Source organism: Pempheris klunzingeri, chromosome 10 (genome assembly GCF_042242105.1).
Source record: "Pempheris klunzingeri isolate RE-2024b chromosome 10, fPemKlu1.hap1, whole genome shotgun sequence".
In the NCBI taxonomy this organism is placed as follows: Eukaryota; Metazoa; Chordata; class Actinopteri; order Acropomatiformes; family Pempheridae; genus Pempheris; species Pempheris klunzingeri.
Window position 1 is genome coordinate 20,922,440 of NC_092021.1, and position 26,328 is coordinate 20,948,767.

The 26,328-nt window shown below is 42.2% G+C and overlaps 3 protein-coding genes across 3 annotated transcripts in view; 1 reads left to right on the forward strand and 2 right to left on the reverse strand.

Annotated features, from left to right (window-relative positions):
* Positions 1-292: 292 nt before the first annotated feature.
* On the forward strand, positions 293-5,608 carry LOC139208058 (inosine-uridine preferring nucleoside hydrolase). Its single transcript, XM_070837606.1, has 7 exons — positions 293-364; positions 2,299-2,387; positions 2,554-2,741; positions 3,612-3,791; positions 3,878-3,989; positions 4,530-4,666; positions 4,774-5,608. The coding sequence occupies exons 1-7, from the start codon at positions 300-302 to the stop codon at positions 5,119-5,121; spliced, it is 1,119 nt and encodes a 372-aa protein (XP_070693707.1). The 5' UTR covers positions 293-299; the 3' UTR covers positions 5,122-5,608.
* Positions 5,609-5,616: 8 nt separating this feature from the next.
* On the reverse strand, positions 5,617-7,195 carry coa5 (cytochrome C oxidase assembly factor 5). Its single transcript, XM_070837607.1, has 3 exons — positions 6,989-7,195; positions 6,260-6,343; positions 5,617-5,992 (listed from the first exon to the last, which is right to left on the reverse strand). The coding sequence occupies exons 1-3, from the start codon at positions 7,088-7,090 to the stop codon at positions 5,951-5,953; spliced, it is 228 nt and encodes a 75-aa protein (XP_070693708.1). The 5' UTR covers positions 7,091-7,195; the 3' UTR covers positions 5,617-5,950.
* A 240-nt stretch (positions 7,196-7,435) lies between these two features.
* mgat4a (alpha-1,3-mannosyl-glycoprotein 4-beta-N-acetylglucosaminyltransferase A) overlaps positions 7,436-26,328 on the reverse strand; it is a 29,708-nt gene continuing 10,815 nt past the window's right edge. The window contains exons 2-16 of the mRNA XM_070837931.1: positions 24,063-24,230; positions 22,987-23,124; positions 15,980-16,113; positions 15,818-15,864; positions 15,548-15,661; positions 14,457-14,532; positions 13,666-13,780; positions 12,952-13,082; positions 12,760-12,867; positions 12,589-12,663; positions 12,362-12,480; positions 11,075-11,153; positions 10,666-10,726; positions 10,047-10,159; positions 7,436-9,925 (exon numbers count right to left, since the gene is read on the reverse strand). Of these exons, the coding sequence (XP_070694032.1) occupies positions 9,899-9,925; positions 10,047-10,159; positions 10,666-10,726; positions 11,075-11,153; positions 12,362-12,480; positions 12,589-12,663; positions 12,760-12,867; positions 12,952-13,082; positions 13,666-13,780; positions 14,457-14,532; positions 15,548-15,661; positions 15,818-15,864; positions 15,980-16,113; positions 22,987-23,124; positions 24,063-24,230 (1,505 nt within the window). The 3' untranslated portion in view covers positions 7,436-9,898. The remainder of the gene's footprint in view (positions 9,926-10,046; positions 10,160-10,665; positions 10,727-11,074; positions 11,154-12,361; positions 12,481-12,588; positions 12,664-12,759; positions 12,868-12,951; positions 13,083-13,665; positions 13,781-14,456; positions 14,533-15,547; positions 15,662-15,817; positions 15,865-15,979; positions 16,114-22,986; positions 23,125-24,062; positions 24,231-26,328) is intronic.

Consider the following 26,328-nt stretch of genomic DNA (forward strand, 5'->3'; position numbering starts at 1 on the left):
ATTTTAATCACTGTGGAATGATGCCTTATCTGTCCTTGTGTTTTATTTCTATTTTGACATTTATATGGACTTTTGTGTCTGAAATAAAGCAATGATGATGATAAAACCATCTGAAATCTTTAATTACACTATGTTGATGTGCTCTCCGTGTTAAAGGTCTCTTATGTGTCACAAAACAGTCTGAACCAAAGGACAGAGACCATCAGGCTGTGATCAGCTGCTGCTCTGCTTTGTGTTGCGCAGAAGAGCCTCAGAGTGAGAGCTCTGTGCTCCTTCCTCCCGGCTCCCCATCGGTCTGCATGGCGGTGACCGTCCGACGCGCTGCAGCGGTGACATCTCGTGTTTTCGGCGGCTGTGTGAGGAGGTGAGGCCCGGCTGCACTCTCACTACCACCACCCTAAACACCGGAGAGGTGGTGAGAGGGGACGCACACAGACGCAGAGCTGTGTCTTCGTGCCTCTGGGTAGATCAAGGAGCGTGTGACGGGCATTGTAAAGCTCTGAATGACTGAAATGTGCCTTTATTGTATCTTTATTTTAACACTCTCACCTTCAGAAGAGTTCACATTTCTCTTTAGGGTAGGAATTTCCTTTTAGTGACGCATCATCGGGGGGATTATTTGTCAATTTTGGTACCTACTCAGCTCGACTCTACTCGACTCGGCACGGTTTGGTTGCGTTTCCATGACAGAAGCGTTCCACTTCAAAGTGGGCGGGGTCGTCAGAGCAAGGCGGGCCGAAGCTCCGGTGGTGTAATTTGTATGAGGCACAAACAAACACAACTAAGGACGTGGAGCGTTTGGTTTGAGTGAATCCGTTCACCTCGTTCACAGAAATAATAAAAACGCTCGGTCTGTTTCCGGGGTTTTAAAAACGGCGGGTTTGATTCTTGTGAACGAGTCGCTCTCATGACTCATCAAGTGACGCCGCCTCCTGGCCAATCAGTGGCCTGCAGTCTGGTGACGTCGCATCGTCAGCTCGACTCAGCTCGCTTGGAGCCCCGACAGAGGAGGGACTAAAATAGTACCTGGGACCAGGTACGACCGCTGGTGGAAACACAACCAAACCGAGTCGAGCCGAGTAGGTACTAGTGGAAACATAAGTACATTTACTTTATTTGATTACTTTATATTTCACCTTCACCACATTTGAGAGGGAGATGCTGTGGGCCACCTTTTACTCCACTTTACTTCACTTCACATGTATCTGACAGTTACTTTGTAGTTTGACATTCAGCACAGAAAATGTGATTATTGTGTGCATGTTTATAGATTTTTATAGATTAACTGTGACCCTAAAATGCTGCTCATGCATGAATACATCTTGTGATCTGCACGCATGAGAGGAGGTACACCCTGGACAGATGCCATGAATCAGTTCTTTATTACATGTGCAAAAATGCAAAGACTGACAGGATGTTACAGCACCACGGAGCCAAAACAGGAGCCCAATGCCTTCCAAGGAATTAATGTTATCACACAGAGCTGTGAACTATTTTCTGTGTTAGAGGAACCTTGTTGTGATAGTTTAGATGAAGCAGATCAGTAATTGCCTATGATTCTACCATACAGATACATGGCAACGCATATGGTCAATTTAGCAAACTTAATTAAGATGATAAGTCACAAGTTTACTTCTAAAGTGGTACAGAATAATAAGAGTACAGAATAATATATTGCACACAATCTGTACTGGCAGGACAGTGTAAATACAAAACTGTGAAACTGGGGTCATTCTGCATACTTTTAATACTTCAGAATCAGCTTTATTGGCCAAGTCTGTGAACACATACAAGGAATTTGACTTTGGTCTTTTCACTGCTCTCATGTATTTATACATAATCGGACAAAAAGGGAGACAAGAACAACAAAGCTGAAGAAAGTAAACACACATTTAGCTTAAGCAAAAAAATAAACAGTTATGGTCTATGTACAATGTAAATATATATTATATAAGGATATGTGTAAAAAAAAAATAGTGACAGAGTGTGAAAAGACTGTAGTGCGCTTAAACTACATTTTGCAAATAATACTTCTGTGCTTAAATTCAAGACTGTGGTTTTGGGTATTGCTCATATTAATAAAGACACTTAATGCGTTTTGAAAGTGACAGTTTGAGAGAAAGAGAGGAGAGAAACGGTGATTCAGCAGGTTGTGTGTTTATTCCCCAAGTGATAATAAATCAATAGCCATCAGCCAACATGAAGCAAATTTATCATTAACTTTTGCTTCCTATTAGGTAACTCCTCCCATCCAGTCCACTGTCCATTCAGTTTTGATTTCCTTCTTGCTGCTCAAAGGTTGTTTGCAGCTGACCGTTGTTGGGTCCAGACCGTGAGAGGAAGAGCACCGGCCGGAAAACACTACAGTTTATCTATTTCACACTCAGGTAGGTGTTGCAGCGCAAAATACGACCATGACCGCTGAGTGTGAAGTAGGAGAAATGCTGTCTCCACCTCACTCATTGACTAGAGGAGTGAGACATTAACTAGAGTGTGTGTTTAACAGCCAGGACAGCAGTGTTTTGTTCTTAGTGGACTTTCCTTCCTCCTTAGGGTCCAAGATGAGTAAGAAGCTGCTGGTTGATGTGGACTGTGGCGTGGACGATGCTCAGGCCATCATGTTGGCGCTGGCTGCCCCCAACGTGCAGCTGCTGGGCATCACCTGTGTGCACGGGAACACCACAGTGGAGAATGTGTGTAAGAACACACTGCGAGTCCTGCAAGCCTGCAACAAACTCGAGGTGGGTGCACGGGTTACATATGCTCTCTGTATGTTCCTGGAATGAAAAAAAAAAAACATTTTTATGACCAACATAAATGTGTTTGCTCAAGCGTGTTTCGCAGCGCTAATTGGAATTTACTGGTATCATGTGACAAGTAAGGGTGCTGTTTATGAAACTTCCCAAACAATGACTTGTTGTTCCTCAAGCCGCATGACTTGAGGCAGAAACTACGAACTACACAACGAGGATGAGCTCAGTTTGCTGTAGCAGACAAGTTTGAGTCGCACAAACATATCAAGATCAGACCATTGCAAAATAAAGGGAAATGTTCTCTAGTTTTGGTCAGGTGCTCTGACAAAGGAAAATAAAACCACACATGATGTGACATGATATTTTTACAGTGATCACTGCTTACTAACACTGTTTTACTGTACAGTATTACACATGAGGCGGCTTGTCTCATTCAAGGGAAAAATTATTTAATCAGATTTGCCGTTTACAAAGACAGATGGACATTAATCCCATCAATTTAGTTCATGTTGTTCTCCAGCTCTCTACTGTCAAATATTCTATCTATTTCTATCTATTCTCTCAATGTAAATGTCCAAAAAATTTGGGAGTGTGTCTTTAAATTATTATGTGTTTGCGTTACTGTAAAGTTTCCCTAACCAATAGAATTGACCACATCCTAAGTGTGTTCACATTTAGTGGTGTAACCTCCACCAAGGTATATGTGTCTGTATATGGTATCATTCCTTTATATTATTCACATATACTGTGACGTATTTATTTGGAAATCCAATCAACATTATGTCAGTATTATAATAGCAGTGTAACATTTTCCCTTGTGGTGTGTGTGTCTGGTTTGCTCTTCTTTTAATGTGCCAGATTCCAGTGTTCAAAGGTGCTGCCAAGCCCATCCTTGGGAACAGCATCAGTGCCGGTGACTTCCATGGGCAGGATGGGCTGGGAGACGCTCCTGACCCCAACGCTCCTGGCCTGGACCTGGTTCAGAAGGAGGGTGCTGTGTCCGCTATGGTCAGGATTGTCAATGAGAACCCTGGAGAGGTGAGTGATGTGACACAGCTGTGTGTGTGTGTGTGTATGTGTGTGTGTGTTTCTTTCGGGTCTTTAAATCTGGGTTTGTTCTCCAGGTATCTCTGGTTGCCACGGCACCCCTTACTAACCTGGCTCTGGCTGTGAGGATGGATCCATCTCTACCGAGCAAACTCAGAGGGCTCTACATCATGGGAGGCAACACTGAATGTGAGTGAAATCATGGACTTTTAGTTTTTACTTTCTTCAAACTGCAGTTTAACAGGTGGTGATGAAAGTAACACAGTGCTAGAGGGCTCAACAAAATAATGTACTTTGAGAAAAATTACTTATTTGAATATCTGTCATTATTGTCATTTTGAAACAGTGGAAACCGCTTATATGTGGATCAAAAAGGGTCAAAATCATTCCCATACAAATGCTGTTTAAATAATCTGTTAGTAACATATCTGTTGATAGTAATCAAACATTTAGCTTACAGTGTTTATTTTGGGTCTAGGGGCAGTTTTGGACTGTTGGTCAGACAAAACATCAAGCTGAATATCTCAAAAAGACGCTTCCGGTATTATCCAGACAAAAAGACGTTAATTTAATCCAAACTCAAAATAATCGTTAGCTGCAGCTTTAACTGTGTTTCAGACTGTAATCTCATTACCACAGAATGAAGTCCTTGTCCATGGTGTTTCTCATTTTTCTGTCTAAGTCCTGTAATGGTGGAGTTTAGTGGTTTTCTGTTGTTTGCTCCTTCAGCTCGAGGAAACACCACAGTGTGTGGCGAGTTCAATTTCACTGCTGATCCAGAAGCTGCTTACATTGTGCTGAACGACTACCACTGTCCCATTTACTTGGCCTGCTGGGAGTTCACCTGCTACAGCAAACTCTCCTGGGTGAGGCTTCTTTTAGCACAATGTATTTATAGATCCCTCACACAACCTTTCTAACAAGTTCGTGCATCAATGAGGTCTTCAGAAAAACGCTGCTGCTCTGTTTACAGGACTTTTGTGACGCCTGGCTGGCGCAGGACACCGATAAAGCCCGCTTCATGGCAAAGGTCTTCCACCACAGCATCCAGGCATCAAAAAGTGAGCACTTTGAGAAAGAGTTTGTCACCGGCACTGGTTTCATTTCCTGTGACTCCTACGCCATGGCAGCCGCCGTAGACGATTCATTCATCATAGAAAGCGACCACTATCCAGTGAGCGTGGAGCTGACGGGCACACACACCAGAGGGATGATGATAGTGGATACTGTGGGCTTCCTGAAGAAGACTAGCAAGGCTTTTATCATGAAGAAGGTGGACATGGAGAAGTTCAAGCAGATGATGATGGCTGCTTTAAAGTAACAGCTATGAAACAAACGGAGGCATTAATGACCAGCATGACAGTTTCCGTCCTTATATTTTAGCCCAGTATGATGGTTTTCTGCAGAGTCGTGCCTCTGAAGAAGTTCTGGTCTTACTATTCACAATGACTCATTTCTCTAGTTTTTAATAATAAGCCAACATACCGTGTATAATAAACGGGCTACTGTGAAACTGTACAACCAAGTACAAACTCAGACTTTTTCAGGGGTGCATACTTTTTCCAAGAAAAACATAGTGGCAACTGACAGTGGGATCTCATCCTTGTCAGCACCCCTGTTTTTACTGTCGAAAGCAGGAGAGACCAGGATTCATTAGCACAATGACATTAATGCCTGTGGAGGACTTATTACTGTATGTGTAAGCCACAATAGTATGCTGACACCATCAGAAAAACTGTTTTGTAATTTTATATTAGAAATTTATGTTTCAGTCAAGTGCTTTTGGTGATGGCACCTCATTAAATTTTTTAATAGAAACTCTTTATTTGCATTTTATTGTTAGTTTTACACATCATAACACACACAAACACACATTGTTCTAGAAAAAGCTCCAGCCAGCGACAGCTCCAGTTGTTTTAGCAGTACATTTTGCTGATGAGTTGGCGATCCCTCTGTGGGTCAGTGCGCATTGTTCTTTAGTAATTAATAGTCCTTTGTCTCCACTTTCTTGACACATGTCCTTCAGATCAGCCTGCAAAGCTGCACATACACGGACCCGGTGAGCAGTGCTTTAAATTTAAATCATTACATGTATTTAAAGTTGCCCATCTCGTCTTCACTCGGCCATATGGGAGCGTTCAGGTGGCTCCTCAATATCCTTTTTTCCCTCTGAACCTTGCCCTTGTGTCCAGCTGTCAAAAGAGGACACGCATTGGTTAGTCCGCAGCACGGCTCAAAACATGAGTGAAGTTAACTCTGTGAAACACAGTGGGATTTAATGTAAACAGTATTGTTCTCTGACATTTCTGTGCTTTTGGTCACTTTGAGAAAACACAGCTTGCAGACACAACAGGAAAGAGGAAGATAAAACTATCCCAGTTCTCTTTACTCTTCCACTTCCCACAAGCTCCCAGTTACAGCTGTCCCTCACAAGTGCAATGTCCCCACAGCTGACTTACCATTGACCTCTTGCACTCAAAGAAGGATGTCTGCAGGGATTTGCAGTGGCCTTCCTTCAAGCACTCACTGGGCAGCTTCCCCTCCTGACAAAGTAAAAAACCAGTTAGAATAAAATGGTTCCTTCCCATGAGAAAAACATGTGCATCCCCCAACAACAGCCTTAAGCAGCGGCCTCCAGTCCTGAGTACGGAGTCCAGAGCTTCTCTTCAGAGGGAAAAAGCCTGTGTCTAGTGTTGAGACCAGTAGTGATAGAAAATTATATCGATTATAATCTTGTTAAAGGATTAAATTTTTTGTCGAATTATCAAGTAAAAATACCAAACATTTACTGTTTACAGCTGAAATAATAATAATTGATTTTATTCACGCCGAAAGAGTAGAAATAGTCAAGCATGTCACAATTTATAGAATCCCATTGATTCCATAAACAGACAAAAATCATATTTAAGACTTAATACTAAATTGTCGTTTTTTACAATGGAGTTTGGCGTGACGTAGATTGACAGACTAGCTAACCGTGTTACTGACCCTCAGCACTCATGTCATGTCTTTCTCGTATCGAGATTTCCCTCCTGAATACTAATAAAACCATAGCGCTGTCCCAAGTGTTTGAGAGGCAATAGTTAACTAGTTGTTACAGAGGGTTGTTGACTGGTTGGGAAATATTGTCCAATTGTGAATTCTCATTGCAAACATTTGGATTTTAGGACCAGAGGACCTTCACTTACCTTTAGCACGCAGTCGTGCTGAAGGAGACACGCCTTGAAGTCCTCTCTAATACCGGCACAGGCTCTGTTATCTTCTTCTTTGTCTTCGTAATACTTCGGCATTGTGCACAATCCACTGTATTACCAATATTCCCTTATTTGTGAAACCAGAAGTGCTCAAAGTTAACAGCAGTATCATCGGCGTTGTTATGAAAGCTTGCGGCCATGTTTCTTCCACGGCATGCTGGGTAATCGGAAGTATCTGGTGCAAAGAAGTGCATGCTGGGAAGACTTGTAGTTTTTCCACCTGAGTTTTGTTTGAGTTATTCTGGACATGTTTGCCATAGATTTACTTTGTTTTCACCCTGTTGCTTTGCAGCTGTTCTGAAATCAGGTCTGGTGATGCAGATGGCATGAATAAGGCAAGAAGAACAAAATCGTAACAGGAAAAAAAAATATGCCCATGACTTCTAACAGCTTTTATAATTTATTTCAAAGATGTCCATGAAAAATTAAGTCAAAAACATCAGAGGCAGGCATACACATGAACATGATGAAGGCACATGAACTGATGGGTGTGTATGGAGTTGTCGAGCGGGGGAAGAGGTCCTTCCTTTTTGTCTTCCCACAAATACAGTAGGGTGGGGGGGCAGAGGGATCACATGACTGTCCATGCCGTTATCATGCACTCAGTTGTTTGTTTGTATGTGAATGCAGCCAATACTCTCAGCGGTGGCTTTTCCCTTTCAAAACATGTTCCACTGTTGTGAAGTGGTTCTGGAGTGGTTTGCTCTCATCTTGTCTTAGTTTTAAGCAAGAGTCTGATGAAGAGGTTGAAAGTTCAAGTTACCTCAGTTTTCTTTGATCAGAGGGTGGAGGGCTCTGCTATGGCCAAAAATCATTGTTTATAAATTACAAATAATAATCATGCACTTGAACGAGCACGATTAGCAAAAAGTGTCCCGTTTTATATCAATTCCACCAAAAGGCACCAATTTCACTTTGCATTGGCCACACACACACAAATACAAATCATGTCAAGTGAACTTTGATAAACTCTTAAGTGAGGTGGAAGAGAGAGAGAGTGTGAGGGAAAGACAGAGATAATCCTTGTTGCTTTTTTTTTTTATATATACATATATATATATATATATATATTTACAATCAGTCAAAGTACTACACAACCTCGGCCAAATCATACAACAAAGGCGCAACTCTGCAGAGATCAGTAGTCATAATATTCTGTCCAATCAAAAAAAACAAATACTTGACTGGACAAAATAAATCATCGTGTGGATTTGGAGGAGTTGGTGAAATGATCATCTACAATGAGAAGATGGAAGTACAATGGTGAAGGGTGTGATTGTAATAAAAAAAACAGTGAAAAAGCAGTGCAAACCATGCTGTTTCAGATGATAATCTGGTCACACCCCCCCTCTTTTCACCACTTTCAATTAGCATAACAGAGATGTCGTTCTTAAAATCCAATCACTAATTGTGTGTGTTATTCTAAAAATATTAGTATATCCAGCAATCAAGGTGTAGGCAAATGTGAGAGGGAGCAGATTGGAATAATGTTTCTGAGACAATTTCAAGGGACCTGGATATAAGGCACATTTCTCCAATTTCTACCCGCAACTACTTCAACTCAATCTATTCACATTCAACTTCCATTCAGTTTTTAGACGTGTGAAAATTAACCATTTTCGATGAAACGTTTCACTTCCAGTGAAAAGAAACTGGTACAGACTGAACTGAGCTACTTGCACCAGCAAACAAAGCAAACGTCGCAAGTAGCTGTAATAATGAAAATAAAATGTACAATAGCAATTTAGAAAAAAAAAACACAACAGTACACAAATAAAACAGACTCTCAACTACCATAAACATCTCTTAATAGAATAAAAATATATTTTACCTCTTGTACAAATTAAAGATTTATTTCAAATAAATTAAGTCACCTTCATAGATCGTCATAGCTGTAATAATATATCAATATAACAATATATTCCTTCGGGAAAATGGCGCCAAGGCAATGTCTGATTGGTTTACTATAAATGGACACTGAGGTCATACACAGCCTGTCAGACAGGAGGTGAGATAGATAAGGTGTCATGGTAGTTATTTTCTTAATGGACTGGGGTTGTTACCACAGAGTCTGGCCTAAGGTCGAGGTTGTTACAGACTGGCTCGTCCTGAGTTTGTTAATCAGGACAAGTGGAATATTTAAGTGTGACTGACAATACTCTGGAAGTGAGGGAAATGTTTCTGTTTGGGCTGGTGTTGATCTTGAGCTCCGTCATCTCTGCCGAGAACAGAGAGCAACTGGCCATTAGCGGTGACAACATTCTTGATCATCACGGGCTTCGCTGGGGCGCTAGTGACAGTGCAATGCCCCAGCGTGCCCAAAAGGTGGCAGCATTGAGTAACAGAAGGATTTGGCAGCATGTACACCAGTGGCCAGGTGACTTGTTCTCCCCAGATGTGGTGATTCGTCCTCGTTCATCCATTTCTGATTGCGTTCAAAGCTGCTGCTGAACAACACAGTCACTTTGAGAGCCAGAGCTGGGAGCGGATGTCTTCACACACTCTGCTGTTGTTCTGTAGACAGTAGTATTCACATTCTCACAAATGAATTAAGAGCACAAGAGTGAGAGAGAGAGAGAGAGAGAGAGAAACAGAAAGAGAGAGAGAGAGAGCGAGAGAGAGATGCAGACAGACAGGGAGAGATCGATCGATGAGAAGCAAAATAAAGTACATTAGGAAGAGCGGGGACAGAGAGGTGGCGGTCCTCAGACAAGCTCAGATGAGCAACTCTAGGGGGCTCTAATGACTTCACTGCTGGTTGCTAGGTGCCAGAGGCCCTGCGTAAGCAGTCTGGGAGATTTTGGTCCCCCTGGGGCCATGATTCATGTGCCCGTTCCAGAAGAGTCAGCCAGCTATCCTCTTTATATGTATCTGAAGGAGGAGAGCAGAGCATCATGCGTGTTATTAGATGAAAACAAGGAGGCAAGTGGTGTTTATCATGTGACTAGACAGGAATATTAATGTGTGTGTGGTGTGTGTGTGATTGGCTTACTTCACTGAGGATGGCCCACACGGCAGAGTCTTTGAGAACCGAAAGCCGCAGCGCCAAAATAGGATTGAAGGAAGGATCTACAGCCCCTTCTGCCACACCCTTCTCAAACTGACCTGTGTGTTTAAGCACGCACGCACACACACACACACACACACACACGAATGCATTAGTATTAGTCATAAGTCATATTCTCAGGGAGAGGGCACTGCCATTTATTTACAAAGAAAAGTCTACAAGTGAAACATAACTGACTCATTTTATTCAACCATCATGTTTCAGCACATGGCTTTAATCAGTTGTTTTTTTTAAAAATCACATCTACAAGGAGCGTTTCGAAAAAACTAAGAAACCAAAAAAGCTAATTAGAGAAAAATGTCAGCAACAGCATAAACATGAAGAGGAGAAAATGACTGCAACGGTAGCTGAAAACTTCAGATGAAAATTGAGGGATAAAAAGAGAAAAGGGCCATGACTGAGAACGTTTCACACACTTTTTGTGCGCCGTCTATCACTGTAGGCACCATCAAGTGTGAGTGTCTGATCACGATGTTTCACTGCGTCTCCATGCACACACACACACACACACACACAGCACTAGGAAACTGTCAAATCCACTTACCCATCCTGTAAAAGCGGTCTTCAGTTCGCTTGTACTTCTCTTTGGTCTGCAGTCCAGTTTCCTAACGTGTGAACACAGTGAAAGATGAGCAGTAGGGTAAAATTTGAGACAATGAAAGTGTTAACGATTTCTCATTTGAGCTGCACTTGAACAGATGCTAGCAACTGTGCCTACAGTGGGAGAGTGAATCACAACATGAGAATGCATCGCCTCTGGCAGAGCAAACGATTCGGTCACGCTCACATTCCTGTCAATAATCAATACGCCACGTCCCTAAGAGCAACCACTCAATGTAATCTAATCAAACCGTTTGTACACTACACCACAGAAAGGTGACAGGCTGTGTGTGTGTGTGTGTGTGTACATGTATGTGTATGTGTGAGAGTGGCGGGGGGGGGGGGTCCCTTACCGAGACAGGCAGTATTTCCACTGTGGTGTTCTCGATCTTGTCCCCTGGGTGCTCTTGGTTGCCACTGCGAAACAAGTACCTGCCAAGTCAAATCAAGCATTCATTTTAATATTTACAACCATAGATAAGCATTCCTTCACTCCCCCCCCCCTCCATGGTAGCTGCCACAGAGATGCACACAGCCCATCAAGTTATTTGTGGACATCAAGTTCTGTTCATGAAACTAAAAAAGTGGGTCTGCAAAAGTATGTTCGCCCTTTGTGTCATCAGGGCTTACTTGCCAGCAGGAAATAGTTGATCAAAATTTCAAAGCGTATACTTTATGCTTAGATCTTATATTCAGGTCATAGCTACAGGTTTTGAACATTAAAAATTCCAGCATATCTGCCTTCTTAGCCAGTAAAAACCTGACGAATCTCAGCAGATTTCAGAGCAACTGGAGGATGATTTGAATACGAGCTTCACTCGCGGCTCCGGATTTGAGGCTGGCAGGACTCAAAGATGAACTTTGTCTGGAATAAAGTTGCTTGTGGGCGTGCTGTATTTTTCTTGCATTTAATGCTGAACAGCCAGAGAGCAGGAGACGGAGGAAGACTGCCAGCTAGAGGCGGAGGCAGTGACAGATAAAGAATGCTATATCTCTCGTCCAAATGCTGATGAGACGTTGTCTCGTCAGCACGACAAAAGAGCCTCAGCCAGTGTAATTGGTGTCATTCAGAAGCAGACAAAACACTTCAGAGTCAGACGGTGGAACATCAGATGGCCCCTTTCCCACTCACTGCCACTTACTAGAGTTAAGTGACTGACAGCTGAGGACACTTGTCTTGCTGTCCTAACATTCGTTTTTCAAGAGCAGTGGATATATGTTCATTACTGTAAAATTAATCTCCATATGACCAAATGTTAACAGTTTTCAGGTCTGCTCGAATGCAAGCCATCAGCCTCGCTCTCAGCTCTCTTTATATTCACCGTCTTGTTCCCTCTCTCTCCCCGGCTCCGCAGAGAGTAGGAGGCTGGCCTGAGAATTCTTATTTTAGAGCACTCTCATTACAGTAGCTCACCCTGATCTCCATACACACACACACACACACACACACACACACACAACCAGAAACGCTAAACCTGAATTACTGAAGGACAGCTGGTGGAAGTAAATTAAAAGATTTTTTTCATGCCTCTCTGTGTGCAAATGTTATGGTTCTAATGGCAACATATACTGCACGTTGGTCTGTGCTTTGCATGCTCACCATGTCATTCGAATGCAAACAACAAACAGTTCATACAAACCTCTCTATGCTAACAGGTCTGTCAAATTTGAAGAGGATGTAGTCTCCTGCAGTAGGAGTGATGGCCCAGAAGAAATCCTCTCCAAGGTACGTCTTCTCTAGTGTGTGACCCTGATACACCTGTGTGACACAATTTACATGTTTTGTTCCACCTTGATAAAAGATGACTGATAACTGCAAAGTAAAGATCCAGAAATTACATATTTCATGGTAACCCTGGCGTGATACCTTCATTGAAGTGGAAACCTCAGCGGGGGGGTTGACATGCATCTTGTGGAGCAGTGGCTTCAGGAAGTCCTTGTCCTACAGATACAGACGGAGGGGGATGTCAACATCCCCAAACAGGAAGTAGCCTCTACTATTGTGGCGAATAAATGGCTGCGAGGGCGCGAGACTCACTGTGAGTTTTTGGATCTTTCCAGCAAGAGAAGAATGGAGCCCCACGTGTTGAAACAGGGACGGCCTGAACCGCACGCGTAGACTGGACTTCTGCCGCTCGCAGTGTTTCTTTAAAGAAGCAAAAGGGAGTAGTGATGAGATCCATTCCCCTTACAATGACGCTCATATCTGCGGAGTAATCACAGTGCATACCGCATCTTTCTCAGGATTGCAGACTTTGACCCAGAGAATATGGTCCAGCAGCCAGTCGATGGGCTTCTCCTTGTAGAACATGAAGATGAACTCAACAATGAGGTTGAGGTCTGGAGCCTGGAACATTTTTCCTGTTGGAAAGAGGTTTATACACGTTCATTGAACCTACAAAGAAGCATTCAGCATCATTAAAAACTAATTATTTAACAGTTGATGAATGTTAATAATCATTACTAATTATCATTATTACCATTCTTTTTAATAACATTAAACTGTTAATTTGAACAAAAACCGAACAAGAAAAAAATTACAGCAGTTTCACTCACGCCTAAAAATATACCCATTCCTCATTGACATATTGTCTTGACGTGCATAATTTGGATTTGCCTCCCCCGGCCAAAATTATTTAACAATGACCCAATTTCTACAGTAATCAATATAATTTCCATCTTTTCTTGACTGGCTGCTCCGACTCTGTCCACGGTGCATTTGTCTATTTATCATAAACCCTACAAGTCTGACAGCATGCGACTGTCTTGCCAAGTGGATTTAAAATCCTGAGTTAAGAGAATGACGCGATAACCACTTTAGAGAGACTATTTCGCCAGGGACTCCATTGTTTGGCTGTGGTATCAGCTGACTATGCAGATGTTGCCTCATTTGACAGACCTCTGGTGCATGCCAAGTATTGATCACATGCTTAATGGGTCGTACCGATGAAGCCCAGCTGAGAGAACTCCAGGATCATCCAGTCCTCTGACGAGAGCTGCAGAGCAAAGTTCTTCATAGTGGCAAAGTAGTTGGGCTTGGCCACAATGTCGTCCTCCAGCTGAAGGAACAGAGGCACAGTGAGAACAAGATGCACGACGGAAGCAACCATTTTAAGAGTCCGGGTTTATTGTTGATGGAGAGGGGGAGAAGAAGAAAAAGGGAAACTCTATATTCACACATGAACAAAACTCTCAAACTGAGCTAAGAAACACACTAAACTACAGTAGCAGCAGATGTCGGACAGGCAATACCTCTTCCCTCCAGCTGAGAGCAGAGAATGGGAACGAAACACCCAGTGCAGTGAGACAGAGAGATGGGAGATTAACAACTCAGTGAAACTAAACCGTGAATGGCTGGTGATAGCACTTCAAATCTGCTGAGAGTGAACATTTATGTAAACATTTCCAAATTGGACGCCTAGTTTAGCCAAGACAGATAAGAGCTGTTGAAGTCTAAGAGGATTAGGCTAAGTATAAGTGAAACTGGCTCCAGTCTGAAAAAAAACCCCACAACACTGGCTTTGATGAATGACTGCAACAACACACATTTGCTTCAAGTGCTCGCCATGTTTTAATTTGGTATGACAAGCTCCAAACTAAAAGCAAAACCAGTGTTATCCTAGTAACAGGCTTTCACGCCAATACATGTGAGTAACTGTCCTTAAAATGCACTCTAGCAAGCTGCCACGGGAACATTTATTTATTTATCTATCATTATATTTTTCAAGAACATACCTGGACATAATAAACCCCTTTGCTGACAGCATACATCATGAGGAAGGAATAGTCCAAATTCTGCTTCGTTCGCCATCTAAATAAAGCAGAAACCATCAACACACATGAGAAAGACAATCATCACACAGTATTTTAAAGGTGTTCTAAGGGGGTGTTTTACCTGTGGAAAGCATGTCAGACACACAACGCTTCACAAAACTGCACATGTGAAATATATATAAACCGCTGCCGTCACACACACACTAATAGTTTGATCTAAAGTGATCTGCCCTTGTTGCAGTCTCACTAATGGCTGCTCACCGAGGACTGCAGGTGTTCATGATGCCTCCGCGGGGCAGGTGTGGGAGGTGGCACACAGATTTTCCTGAGTGCACACAAGCGCACACTCGGGTGAACAGACACCACAAATATGAGGGCATGGATGCACGTGCACTTCAACTCGGCCAGGTGGTTGAGTGTTGCTTCAGTTCCAGCAGTGAGGGAACATAAAGAGCCTTTTTCTATTCCATTCACTTGGACGCGTGCTCATGCGCACAACAAGTGACGAAAATATAACCGTGGTTTGTACCGTGGCCTATGTTGAACAAGATAGTAACTGTTCAGATTGCTATCAGAAGCATCTGTGCTCATGAACACCCACATACAAACATAACGCACAGTCCTCTGGGCCTAAAGGCTATTATCTGAATACATGCTGCACGTAGAAACTGCACCATAAACAGATTTCTAATGAAACCAGTTGTTAGCGGACAATAAAGGGAAGATAAATACAGAGGATAATAAGAGGGAGTGCTACAGAGAGAGAGATAGAGGGTGCTGCTGTTGATGACCTTGATCTGACTTTGAGAAATGCCTGTGGAATACTAAGTACCCAGGCAGCCTACCTAAAAGCTCTTGCTTGCTCGCTTCCTCCCACTTTCCCCCTGACTCATCCTTCTACTTTTTCTGCAACCCTCATCAGAGCTCACCCGCATTTCAATTCTCTCACGGATGCTTTCTCCATGACTTCCATAATGATTTCTATCACACTTTTCCTAATTACATGTCAGAGCGCAGAGAAACAGATAGCGCAGCCTGTGCGAGCGGCTTACCTCACTCTCTCTCTGGAGTCTCCAAAAGTCTCTTTGAGGTTGGTGAGGTCAGGGTAATAGGCCGCTGGTGGGGAGATCACCTCCAGCAAGCCTGAACTCAGCTCTGTAGAAAACCTGAAGTAAGAAGGTCATTGGTGATGTCAGCAGTGCAACACACACGTCAGCACACCTACACACACAGACTTGTCTCTTGGTAACAGAATCTTCTTGTTCCTTTACAATATTTCCATCTTTTCCTGCATCTGTCGGGAAGCAGAGGAGCGTACTTACTCTTTCTCCAGGCCAGCAACCACACTGTGAACATAGTCCACATCAGTCTGCAGGGATCAAACAAGAACAACATTAGACGCACAGACCTTTCTGCTGCGGTTGTGAATCTATTGTGCAGAAGTGGCATGCGATGATTCATACTGTATGAATGTGAGATCTCACCTCCCCAACAAAGACAATAATGACACAGTCAAGTTTCTCCTCCGGGGACAGCTTGTCTATTAGTGAATGCAGCGTCTCTGACAGATAAGACTTCACCTTCCGCTTGACTGTGGGGATCCCCATCACCATGGTAACTGAGAAGAAGACAGAGTTTGAGGTGAGAGGAGGAACTGTTGAAGGCTGCAGGGGTGGCTGTTTAATCAAGTGGATCCAAAACCAAATAATCTTTGCTGTTGGACAACGACAGATTACATCAGCCTAAATCCAACAGGACAGGAATTCATGCCCAGACTGACAGATGGCAGCAGGAAGGACTGATGGAGGTAGTTTGTAATGCATCTGCACCACTGTGCTGCAAGTAATGAAAAGTGTCTTTAATAATAATCTTACACAATGTGGGTAATGTGGGGTTCCAGAATATACAACATTTCAATTTACAACTTGTGTAGAGAGTCGCTGAATTACTATGTAGAGGAAACAGTGTTTGGACTTAAAGGTAACAAATATATATGATAGACAATTTACTCATCATCGATCTTCATCCAGAAGTCTACAAAGCAGAGTTAAAAGGGAATGCAGAAGCCTTCCCATGTAAAAACTAGAATTACTGCCTCACAGTTGTGTCTCCACCAACCACTGTAGTTTACATCCATGTCTGTCCAGACACACACAACATATGTGGTGAAAAGTTCAAAGGAACTACTCCTCATCCAAGTCAAGGGTTTAAGGATAGAAGAAAGAAGAAGCTTTGTTGTTCTTGTTCTGCTATATGCTTCTTAATGTGCAAGTTCTTTGAGAAAAACAAAAACTAAAGTCAATTAATTGATAAATAATTAAGCTATAAAAACATTTTAAAAAATTACCAGATCCCAAAACCCCCAAAATTTTACTTGATATATGGCCAAATGAATAAGCAATTCATCTCAATTGTCATCAATTAATTTGGTTAGGAAGCTAAACAATAAATCATGTCAGCAAAACCCACCGATTACATATATGAAGCTAATAATCATCTCTGAGCTAAGAAAGGTCACAAGTGGTATTACATTCAGCTGAGGACAGAGAGGGGAGAAGAGAGAGGCTATTGTCATCTCCTGATTGCTCCTATTGTATGAGGCTTACGGCTAAACAGGCGGCCTCTTCTTTAGTATGGACAGATTCTTTAAAAACAGAGCACAACAGACTATTGTAGACATAAAAGCAGTTCATTTGACATACTAGAATATAAGGATCCCTTCACTGGGGAAAGAGAGAGTGAGGGAATGAGAGAGCGTACAGTGAACAGCAAGCTCACACTGGTGTGACAGTAAATGTGAGGATGAAGACGTTATCCGACACTAAATTACTGTTCTCCTCACGCCAGAAAACAAGAAAACAAGACATTAGTATGAAATTACCTATTACTTACTGTGTGCTCTCTTTCTCATATATAGATAGTCTTCCTCTATATACTTGCCCTATACTGAATTCAAATTTAGGTTTCAGGTTTGCATCATGTTTTGCATAAAGTGTACAATTCTTTCCCAGAGAAAAGAAAACAGTGCAAAGTGTTGAAGGAGCAGAGATTTTCACTCCTGTGTCACCTTCCTGTCCTGTCCCATCCTATTTCCATGTATCCTTTTTTATTTATTTTTTTCCCAGGGAGGTAGTCTTTCGTCAATCCACACACGTCATGCACTTGTTCTCTGGTGACGCAATCTTATCTTCTGCGCTTATTTTCACTCTGCCCGAGAAAAATAATGCTGTGCTTGCGCTGTTGTTTATTTAGTTGTCATGACTTCGCGATTGATTGATGTCCAGTCACTGCTCCATTTGCTCATCCTCAAAGTGGACAGAGAACGGATGATCGTTCTCGGACAGCTCCACTGGACTCATCATCATAAAATTCGGAAGCAACTGCAGCAATAATTTTAGGTGGCCGCTGCCTCTGCAACATATATATTAACAGAAACACTATATTGTTTATTCATATTAAAACTGCATATTTATATATAAAAACTGACCAATTGTTATCATGTTACTACCATCCCACCTGCTCCCGCTGACTGTTTTTTTTTCCCCTGTCCCATCGCAGGCACGTGATGAATTGTGAAACTGACTCCCATCCCGCGGGAATCTCAGAGGAATCCCGTGACCCGCAGCATTCCTGAAAAAATGTCAGCCTCTATTGTCAACTACATGGACCATGGCTAATGTGTGCATGTGTTTGTGTGTGTGTGTGTGTGTGTGTGTGTGTATAAAGTTTAAAAAGGAGACACATGGTAACTGAGCTGATGCAGGGGCGTAAGAGGCCCCCAACAAGTGCACAAAACAAACTTGCGGTGCAGAATAAGCAAGCTGCACAGTGGACTTGAGAGAGGGTGCAATCCTCCAGAGTGATCTGTGCAGCGTGGAGAATCTGTCCCAGTTTTGCTTTGTATTTCTCACACTGAGCTCCGTGTTGTATAGCGACACCCACCACCACCACCAAGAAAGTAGGTCGAGGATGAAAGGAGAATGTGGGAGGAAGGAAAAGAGACAGAGAGTGACAGAATAAGGGAGGGTGGCAGACAGTGAATGAGTGATAATGCATGCAAGTGCAGCATGAGCAGGGCCGACTCCAAGGCTGCCCCTCCCCGTGTCCCTTGATCAGCCTGCCTGATTCACTCTGCCATCCTTTCATCTTCAGGAAAAAAAAAAAGCAATACAATCTACATTTCTGTTCACGTCTCTGTCACATCGGTGTAAATAACTGATTTGGCATGCCATTCACATTAAAGGGAGCTGGTGTTCAGCTGTGTTTATACTGTCCAGCAAAATGTGGCTTGATGGTGTGGTGAAATGTAGCATATAAAAGTTCACATTTTCACGATTAGGGACGATGGCTGCATACTATTTAGGGTTAGGTTTAGTGTTGAGGGACTTTGGAACTCCTCAATTTGTTTGAAGTTTAAAAATTAATAATGCGCTTTTTCAAATGTAACTAATACGGATTAAAAATAACGTTTCTATGCTATCGACATGGAAATAGAGAGAGTAAATAAAATAAAATACAGAAGTCATAGTAGCATATGGATTATATTCATTGGCATCTGCTCTATTAACGACAGGGTGGGGAGTTCTTTCTTTTGAAGCTGGCTTTTTATGCATATTTGATGTGCTTATGTGCTGGTATATTATAATAACTAATTCAGTGTCATTGGCAGCATGGTGTGCAAACCTGGGGGCCTTTCTGTGTAGAGTTTGCATGTTGCCCCCATGCTTCATGGGTTCTCTCCGGGCACTCCCGCTTCCTCCCACAGTCCAAACACACGCAGCTTAATTGGTGACTTTAAATAGTAAGTACACGTGAATGCAAGCTTGAACAGTGATTGACAGGGTGTACCCTGCCTCTCGCCCGATGTCAGCTGGGATCCAGCCCCCGCCCCCATGCTCTGAGGATAAGCAGTATAGATAATGGAAGGATGGCTGGAATTCAAAGTCATGCTTTGGGGTAATTCAGTCATTAATGAGCCTCATGTTATTATCATTCTTACAGCTGCATCTGTATCAAAGTAAAAACCAGCAATGTTTTCCTCAGGAAGAGATGTGCTGCTGTTAGGGAAGAGAGGCAACCTCAGTAATCTGGGTGCTATATTTTCATGACAAAAACTGAGGCTTTTTAAAAAACTTTAAGCTTTAAAAGATCTTACAAAGCCTGAGGGCCAATGTGTGTGTGTTTGTGTGTGTGCGTGCATAACCAAGCTTTCCAGTGGAAACCCAGAATCCACAACAGTCGACCACCTATTCAAAATTTTTCAATTTTTGTAAAAATGGTCACGTCTCACATCCTTAATTTATAGCGTCTTGTTGCAAAAGTGCTTCAGACAATAAATTCAATCCATAACACAAGGGGCCTGGTAGAAAGAAAAAAAATTATCGCCGTCAATAACCAGTCAGAGCCATCATAAATCCTACTCTCCATTATAAGGGCCGCATTATCCAACCAGCACTGTATAGACAGGACTTGCTCTCCTTAATGTAGTGCTTCCATTAGCCTGCAATTTATTACTGAACTTCATCAATTACATGAATAAATTCACAATATTCCAATCAAAAACAGGTGTAGGACAGAGGCTAGCCATGTAAAGTATGCAACGCACTGTCTGAAAAGCTTCTCAAAACATGGGCAAACAACACAGCTGATAATTACATTCCAATGTCAACAACATGTGGTCATCAGGTTTGATCTTAGCTGGCACGCAGACATTTGTAGGTGAAATCCACGACTATGTGTTACAGCTTGCAGCTGGAAACATAACTGTGTCCAATTTTTTGTTCTTCAGTGTTGCATTGCAGCGATGCAGCTAGCCAGCCAGGGCCCACTCTGAGCGTTGTTCTTGAATTTCAAGGGAAATCAGTCATGGTTGACAGATTTGGCTTGTGTTTGGCAAAAATGGCCAAAAATGTCAGCATGTAAGGGTGAGATTACGTGTATATGTATGTATGAATGTGTATATAACCCTACAGAGTTACCAATGAAGGTAATTATAGTTTCAGATTAGAACTTGTTGATTACGTTGTGTCCATTAATGAAGTGAGATCACATCATAGTCAGCAGAATCAGAGGTTTCTGTGCCATGCTGGACTGTCTGTTCACAGGGTACAAGCAGTGATATCAAAAACAAGAAATATAATACTGGTTAACCAGCAAAGAAAAACAAAATATGCAAAGAGGTTCGTACTCTCAAATGACATTTTTGCTGTTCATTTTACACAAAAGCAAAAGACAAGGTTGCATTATAAGTACTGCAAGAGGCAGCATAATTGGCAGCAGTGATGGGGAAGCCGGTGAGGGATCATACTCTTGTCACTGCCCCGGCAACAGTTACCAGCTAGCCAGGACACGTGCACAGAGAGCGAAAGAAAAGAAGTAGTGGACACCATGTGTTATTTGAGAAGGCACATGACTGTCAACTCCCTCCTCAGGCCAACAGCAGAGCCAGCGGCGACAAAGACAGCAGTATGAAGAATTCCAAATTAGGGAGGAAAAGAAGGGGAAAAACAGAGATCCTCAACTGTAGCTTGTCACAGCGTGTAACTTGGCTACAAAATAAGTACTGACTGTGTGTAAAAGGGCACAAGTTGGCAAGCTGGTGGCTTGCCAAAGGCCATATTATGTGTTTGGAATAAACAAGGCAGTATTTACAATGATTCTTTTCTGTTGGTTTCTGTCTAAAAGGGGCTTCAGTCAGACCCTGTTCAAACCGTTCCAGTCTCTGAGGTTCTCTGAACTGTTTCTTCCCATGATCCTTGTTCAATTTAAAGTGGGATGATGTCCTAATTTACACAGCTATAAATATCCCAATGTCAGATATGCTTAGACCAGCAGAGAAACATAGGGTAAAGTAAAAAATGGAAGACACAGGGGTAGGCTGAGAAGAACAATGAACGATAAAAAGAAGAGTGAACCCTGAGGGCAAAATTGCCAGAGGCTTTTCAAGTATGTCACAGGCATACATTGGTGGTGGATAGGGATGGTATTGTTGAGATTATAACAGTAATACTACTCTTCCAGATATTGTGTGTACTTTCATGGTACACTTATCGGGTCTTTTTGTTATTTTCTTTAGAGAAAAAACAAAATAAATTGAGAAAAGAATGAACATTGCTTTATTTTCTCTCATGTACTATATGAGAGGTGCAAGATAATGTTTATGTATCCTAAATAAACAGGAGAACCATTTTCTTAATTTCTCCAATATCTAAAGCAGAAAAGGTAACATCAAAGCTCACCAATACCACGGCCCTTTAATACTGAGTTTCAGTACCCATCCCTAGTGGTTGAGAGGCAGAACTTCTCGTATTGTGTTGTGTGTCTCTGTGTCCCACCAACACAGACATTCACTATCACTTCCCAGTAGCACATATTCTAGTAATTCAGGCTTGGTTGTGCATTCCAGGGAACTCAACTGAGTTAAAACCTTGTCTGCAGGTAACAGATACCTGCCCAACTGTCATAATACCAAACAGACTGGCAATGACTAAGGGATGGATTTTGCATTTTTTCCTGTAGGAATACCTTGTACTCATTGATCCAACAGGCCACAGGCCAGAGACAAGAAACTCCATTTGTTCCTGACTTGTCCCTTCTTCCTTTCCTCTAATTTGTCTGGGGCCTCTGTTCTTCCCCTCAGTCATTGTCATTAGGAATGTGGAGGCACATTTTGAGCTGTTCAGCCCCTAAAAACGCGCCTCAAATTCACTCCACCTATCAGACTCACAATGCCAGATAAGTAATCCTCTTAGACAGAACTTGATATAGCAGAGGTCACATGCTGTATGCTGCTGCTTAAAAGGGGTGAAGAGTAGAAAAATTACAGAAATAAAAATGGGGTTGTTGAAAATTGGAGTGAAACAGAAGAGGACTAATCCATGTGAAAAGGGGCACCGACAGACAGCAGCTTTGACAGGATACGTTGCACTTTTGTGAGCTTTGTAAATTACATTTTATAGTGTCTTCACAGGAGTGAAGGAGTGTGAGCTCTTGTGATGAAGACTTAAAACATACTGAAAAATGTGCACAGCTTGATTTATTGTGGCCTACATCTGTAGATTTTGTATTCTTATGTTCAGTTCATGCTCCCAATGTAAAGTTTCTTTATACAGCACTTCAACACTTTACAGTGCAGCTCTCAGGTTCGATAAAAGAGAGAAGAAAGGGCACCAGAAAAGCTTCTGAACACACAGTGGAAGTACATGTCAGAAAAACAAAGTAGGACAGAGACTTGAAAGCAAAAATGTACTGTGTACTATGATTATCTTCAATCTGCTGGTGCTCTTTAGAATGATCCTGTTGCAAAGCAGTCCAAGGGGGAAACTTGTTGTAAACTAGTCACCAGCTGAAAGCTTGTTAAGACTTGTCTCTCTCCCTGGTGTAATGAGGATCTTTGAGGGTTTTACTTTGTGCAGGACGAGCATGTTCCTTCTAAAGAAAGAGCTACATTTACCAGGGCAGCTAGTGTTGGACTGAATTTGCAGCTTCTCACCTCCTGTGCGGCCGAGACCAACCTGCACTGCAGGGTGCAGGCTGCCCTCATTGAGAAGGTGAGGCAGGTGGTGGTAGATATTTGGCACCTGGAGAGGTTTCCTGTTTGCGAGCTCCTTCAGTAGTTTCTGTGTCTCATCTGAAAGCAGGCACAGAGGAACAGGTTAAGTCCTCCTCTGACGTGAGTGAAATTATGCAGATTTTTAAAGCGCCCCCTGTTAACGCTAAAGTGCTCTGTTAGAAGAGTGATGCTATAAACAACAGAACCATTAAATATAATGTCTATGCTTGTGATTTATACCATACTGCACAGTGTACGAGTTCCTCCTGTATTTCCCTTGTGCAGCGCTCTTGATGTTTTGTACTAGTCCAATAATACCAAATCATATAGTCAAATTGAGTTTTCCTTTTCCAGTTGTGTGTGCATGATGAAAATTTAAAAAGGTAATTGTCAGTTTCAAAAGCACAACACCACCGGCATGATAATGAAGCTGAATACGAGATGGCCGTTTCATTTTAAAACTGGCAGACAATGTGCAAAATATGCTTAAAAACAAAATTTCAAATTAGCCTTGAACATTTTTATTTGATTCATGTGCTGTGCTACACAGTGAAATGGTTTTATGATTGGTGTGTTTCAGCCGACTGGATTCTATAAACCACCCAGTGGTTTTTAGGTTTGAATCTGACAGATTTCACAGGAGACGCCTGTGAGAATCCTGCCACTGTGAAAACAACCATGGAAAAAAACCTATTTCATTTCATTTCATCTTTATTTGAAATGAGCTAGGTCTTAGAAAAGTTCTTCCCCTGAGCATTTTCTTCTAGTTTTCTTCATAACACTGTGCTACAATGCCCAGAGATCTAAAAGCAGGCCGAAACAAAAAATGCCTGTGCTGCATCTATGATGAGTGCATGCTTTTGATGTCAACCTATACAACAGGTGATGCAGAACGCAGGAGGGAATGCACCTCAACATCTGCTGCCCACAAATGGCTGAAAAGCATTAAAGTTTACTTAGGGGCGTAAAAGCTCAGTTGGAGTTAATGAGTCTTGGTGTATGTCTGCGTCAGTCACCTGAGAAGTTTGTGAGGGCATCTTTGCTGCTGTTAGTCTCAGCGATGGCACGTCTGAATTGCTCGAGGATGTTGTTGAGCTCAGACGAGCGCTGCAGCGTCCTGTGCTCTGCCACACGAAGGCGTTCTTTCAAGGCATGGAACTCCCGTTGGTATGCTATCAGCTTCTCTATAAAAAGGAAGAAAAAAAAGCAAAGTAGGACGCATTAGCAAGTGGCAACATGTGCTACATAGGTAAAATATACGAGTTCCAATTGAAAAAAAATAAAGAATGGTTTGATAAATGGACCGCTTTTAGCTCCAGGGAGAGCAGGGTGCTGCTATGAAGTAAAAACATCTCCACAGATTGGGCAACACTAATGACAATCTAATTTAAATGCAGTTGGGAATTTTGGAAATGACATTAAATGACATAATGTATGGCATGACATTTATATTTCACTGTCTCAACTGCGGCTTACATTTCACTTAACAGACAAAGCAAGAATGTCTCAGGTTAAACTATTTAAAGGGCGGTGAAGACCACATAAAAAAATGCCACCGTAGCAGCAGCACCGTGGAGCAGAATGACAAAAACAGCCATTACTAGAGATTACTGACTTCTGCTGGGCCTCCACAGAGCACGAAATGAGTGAGGAAAAATTCCACCCATATTTGAATTAAGTATTAAAATACTGGTAATGATTCACATTCATGCTTCATTCATACTAGTGTATAAGAAGAGGAAATATCCAATCAGTCCCCAATTCACAATGGTGAGAAATCTTCTTTTTATATTCCTGGATACAGATCCTCACCACTTGTTACTTGGACTTCGGCCTAAATATCCCTAATATTGGATAGCATTTTCTTTATTCTGCACTTAGACTGGGAACACCTGAGGATACACGTTTTTTTATTATTCATGCTGACTGAGCAGTGAGTGCTGTATTTCAGCGCTCACATTCATATGGTCACATACATTTCTACCTGCAGGCTGTCCAGTAAAAAAAAAAACAGTCCTTATGTGACCTTTCCTGAGCAGGTTTGCAGTAGCAGGTTTAGGAAAGTGCTTTGGATCTGTAAAGTACTTCAGGACAAGCTGCCAGAGGAAAAGAGAGAAGTACTTTTTTTTCACTTCCACAACCAGGATGTTTAAGATTGTACAGGGATGTATGGTAATTACCACAAACCTGCTTTTCAAGTCTCTGAACTACCGCAGTCAGTACCAAATGATATCATCCACAACAGTGCAGCGCTCAGGAGCGCCTTGTGGCAACACAAGCGGCATGTTAGTGTGTAAATTACTTCTGAGGTTTAGCGGAGGTTCACCGCGAAAATGTGTGTGTGTGTGAGTGTGTGTGTGTGTTTCCTTATCAGGAAACTGAAGTTTAACCGTCTGTGTAGGAGTTTGAAAGAAGGGGCTGTGAAATTCTGTGAAAAAGGGAGTCGCCGTGTTCGCTGGAAGGAGTTCAAATGTGTATTATAGTTCAAATGTGTATTATAGCTCAACTTACTTCTCTTTATGAAGTTTTTGTTTTGAATTCTCTTTGTGTTTCTTTTCTATCTTAGTGTTGTTGGTCAGTTACCTAACTGTTTTATTGCTTTGGTTTTGATGAGTACAAATGCAGCGAATGTGGTACTTGAGGCCGATAAAGCACACGTGTAGCATTCACTGTCACACCTATAAAGCAAGTCTTAGTGTCAACAGTAAACACAAGGTCACGGAGAGAGTACAAAGAACATCTCAGGTGTGCATATGTGTGTTTATTAGGTGGAGTTGTGGGTTTGGCCAGTCTCTGATCTTCCTCTGCGGGTAGATTTATTGTGCCCTTTCAGAGATCCCTTCACCACAACAAAACCCAGACTCCCTTTATCTTCCCCTCTCCATCACTCTCTCTCTCTCTGACAGAGCTATTGTCCATCCACTCCACTTTTGCACAAGAACTATGTTGTTCCTCCTGACTGTTGATCCCTAAGACACACGGACAGATGCTGTCATTTGGCCCAAACCTCATGAAAAGGGCAACTTCAAACTGAAAACAGACTTTCATCTTCACATCAGCCCTTTGATTGTGAGACTCCTGTCCTGTTGAGATGAAACCACACCTTTAATCCCACTGTGCAGACAAACAAAGACACACAGAGCACTACGGGAACAGAAACAAGAAATAGAAACCTCATCTATTTAGCTGTATGCGTCCCCTGCACAGATGTATTGGGTGGTGAAACTGTAGGCTTTTCCATGTCTTGAGTAATATCACGCCCTTTTGAGGAAGTGCCTCTTT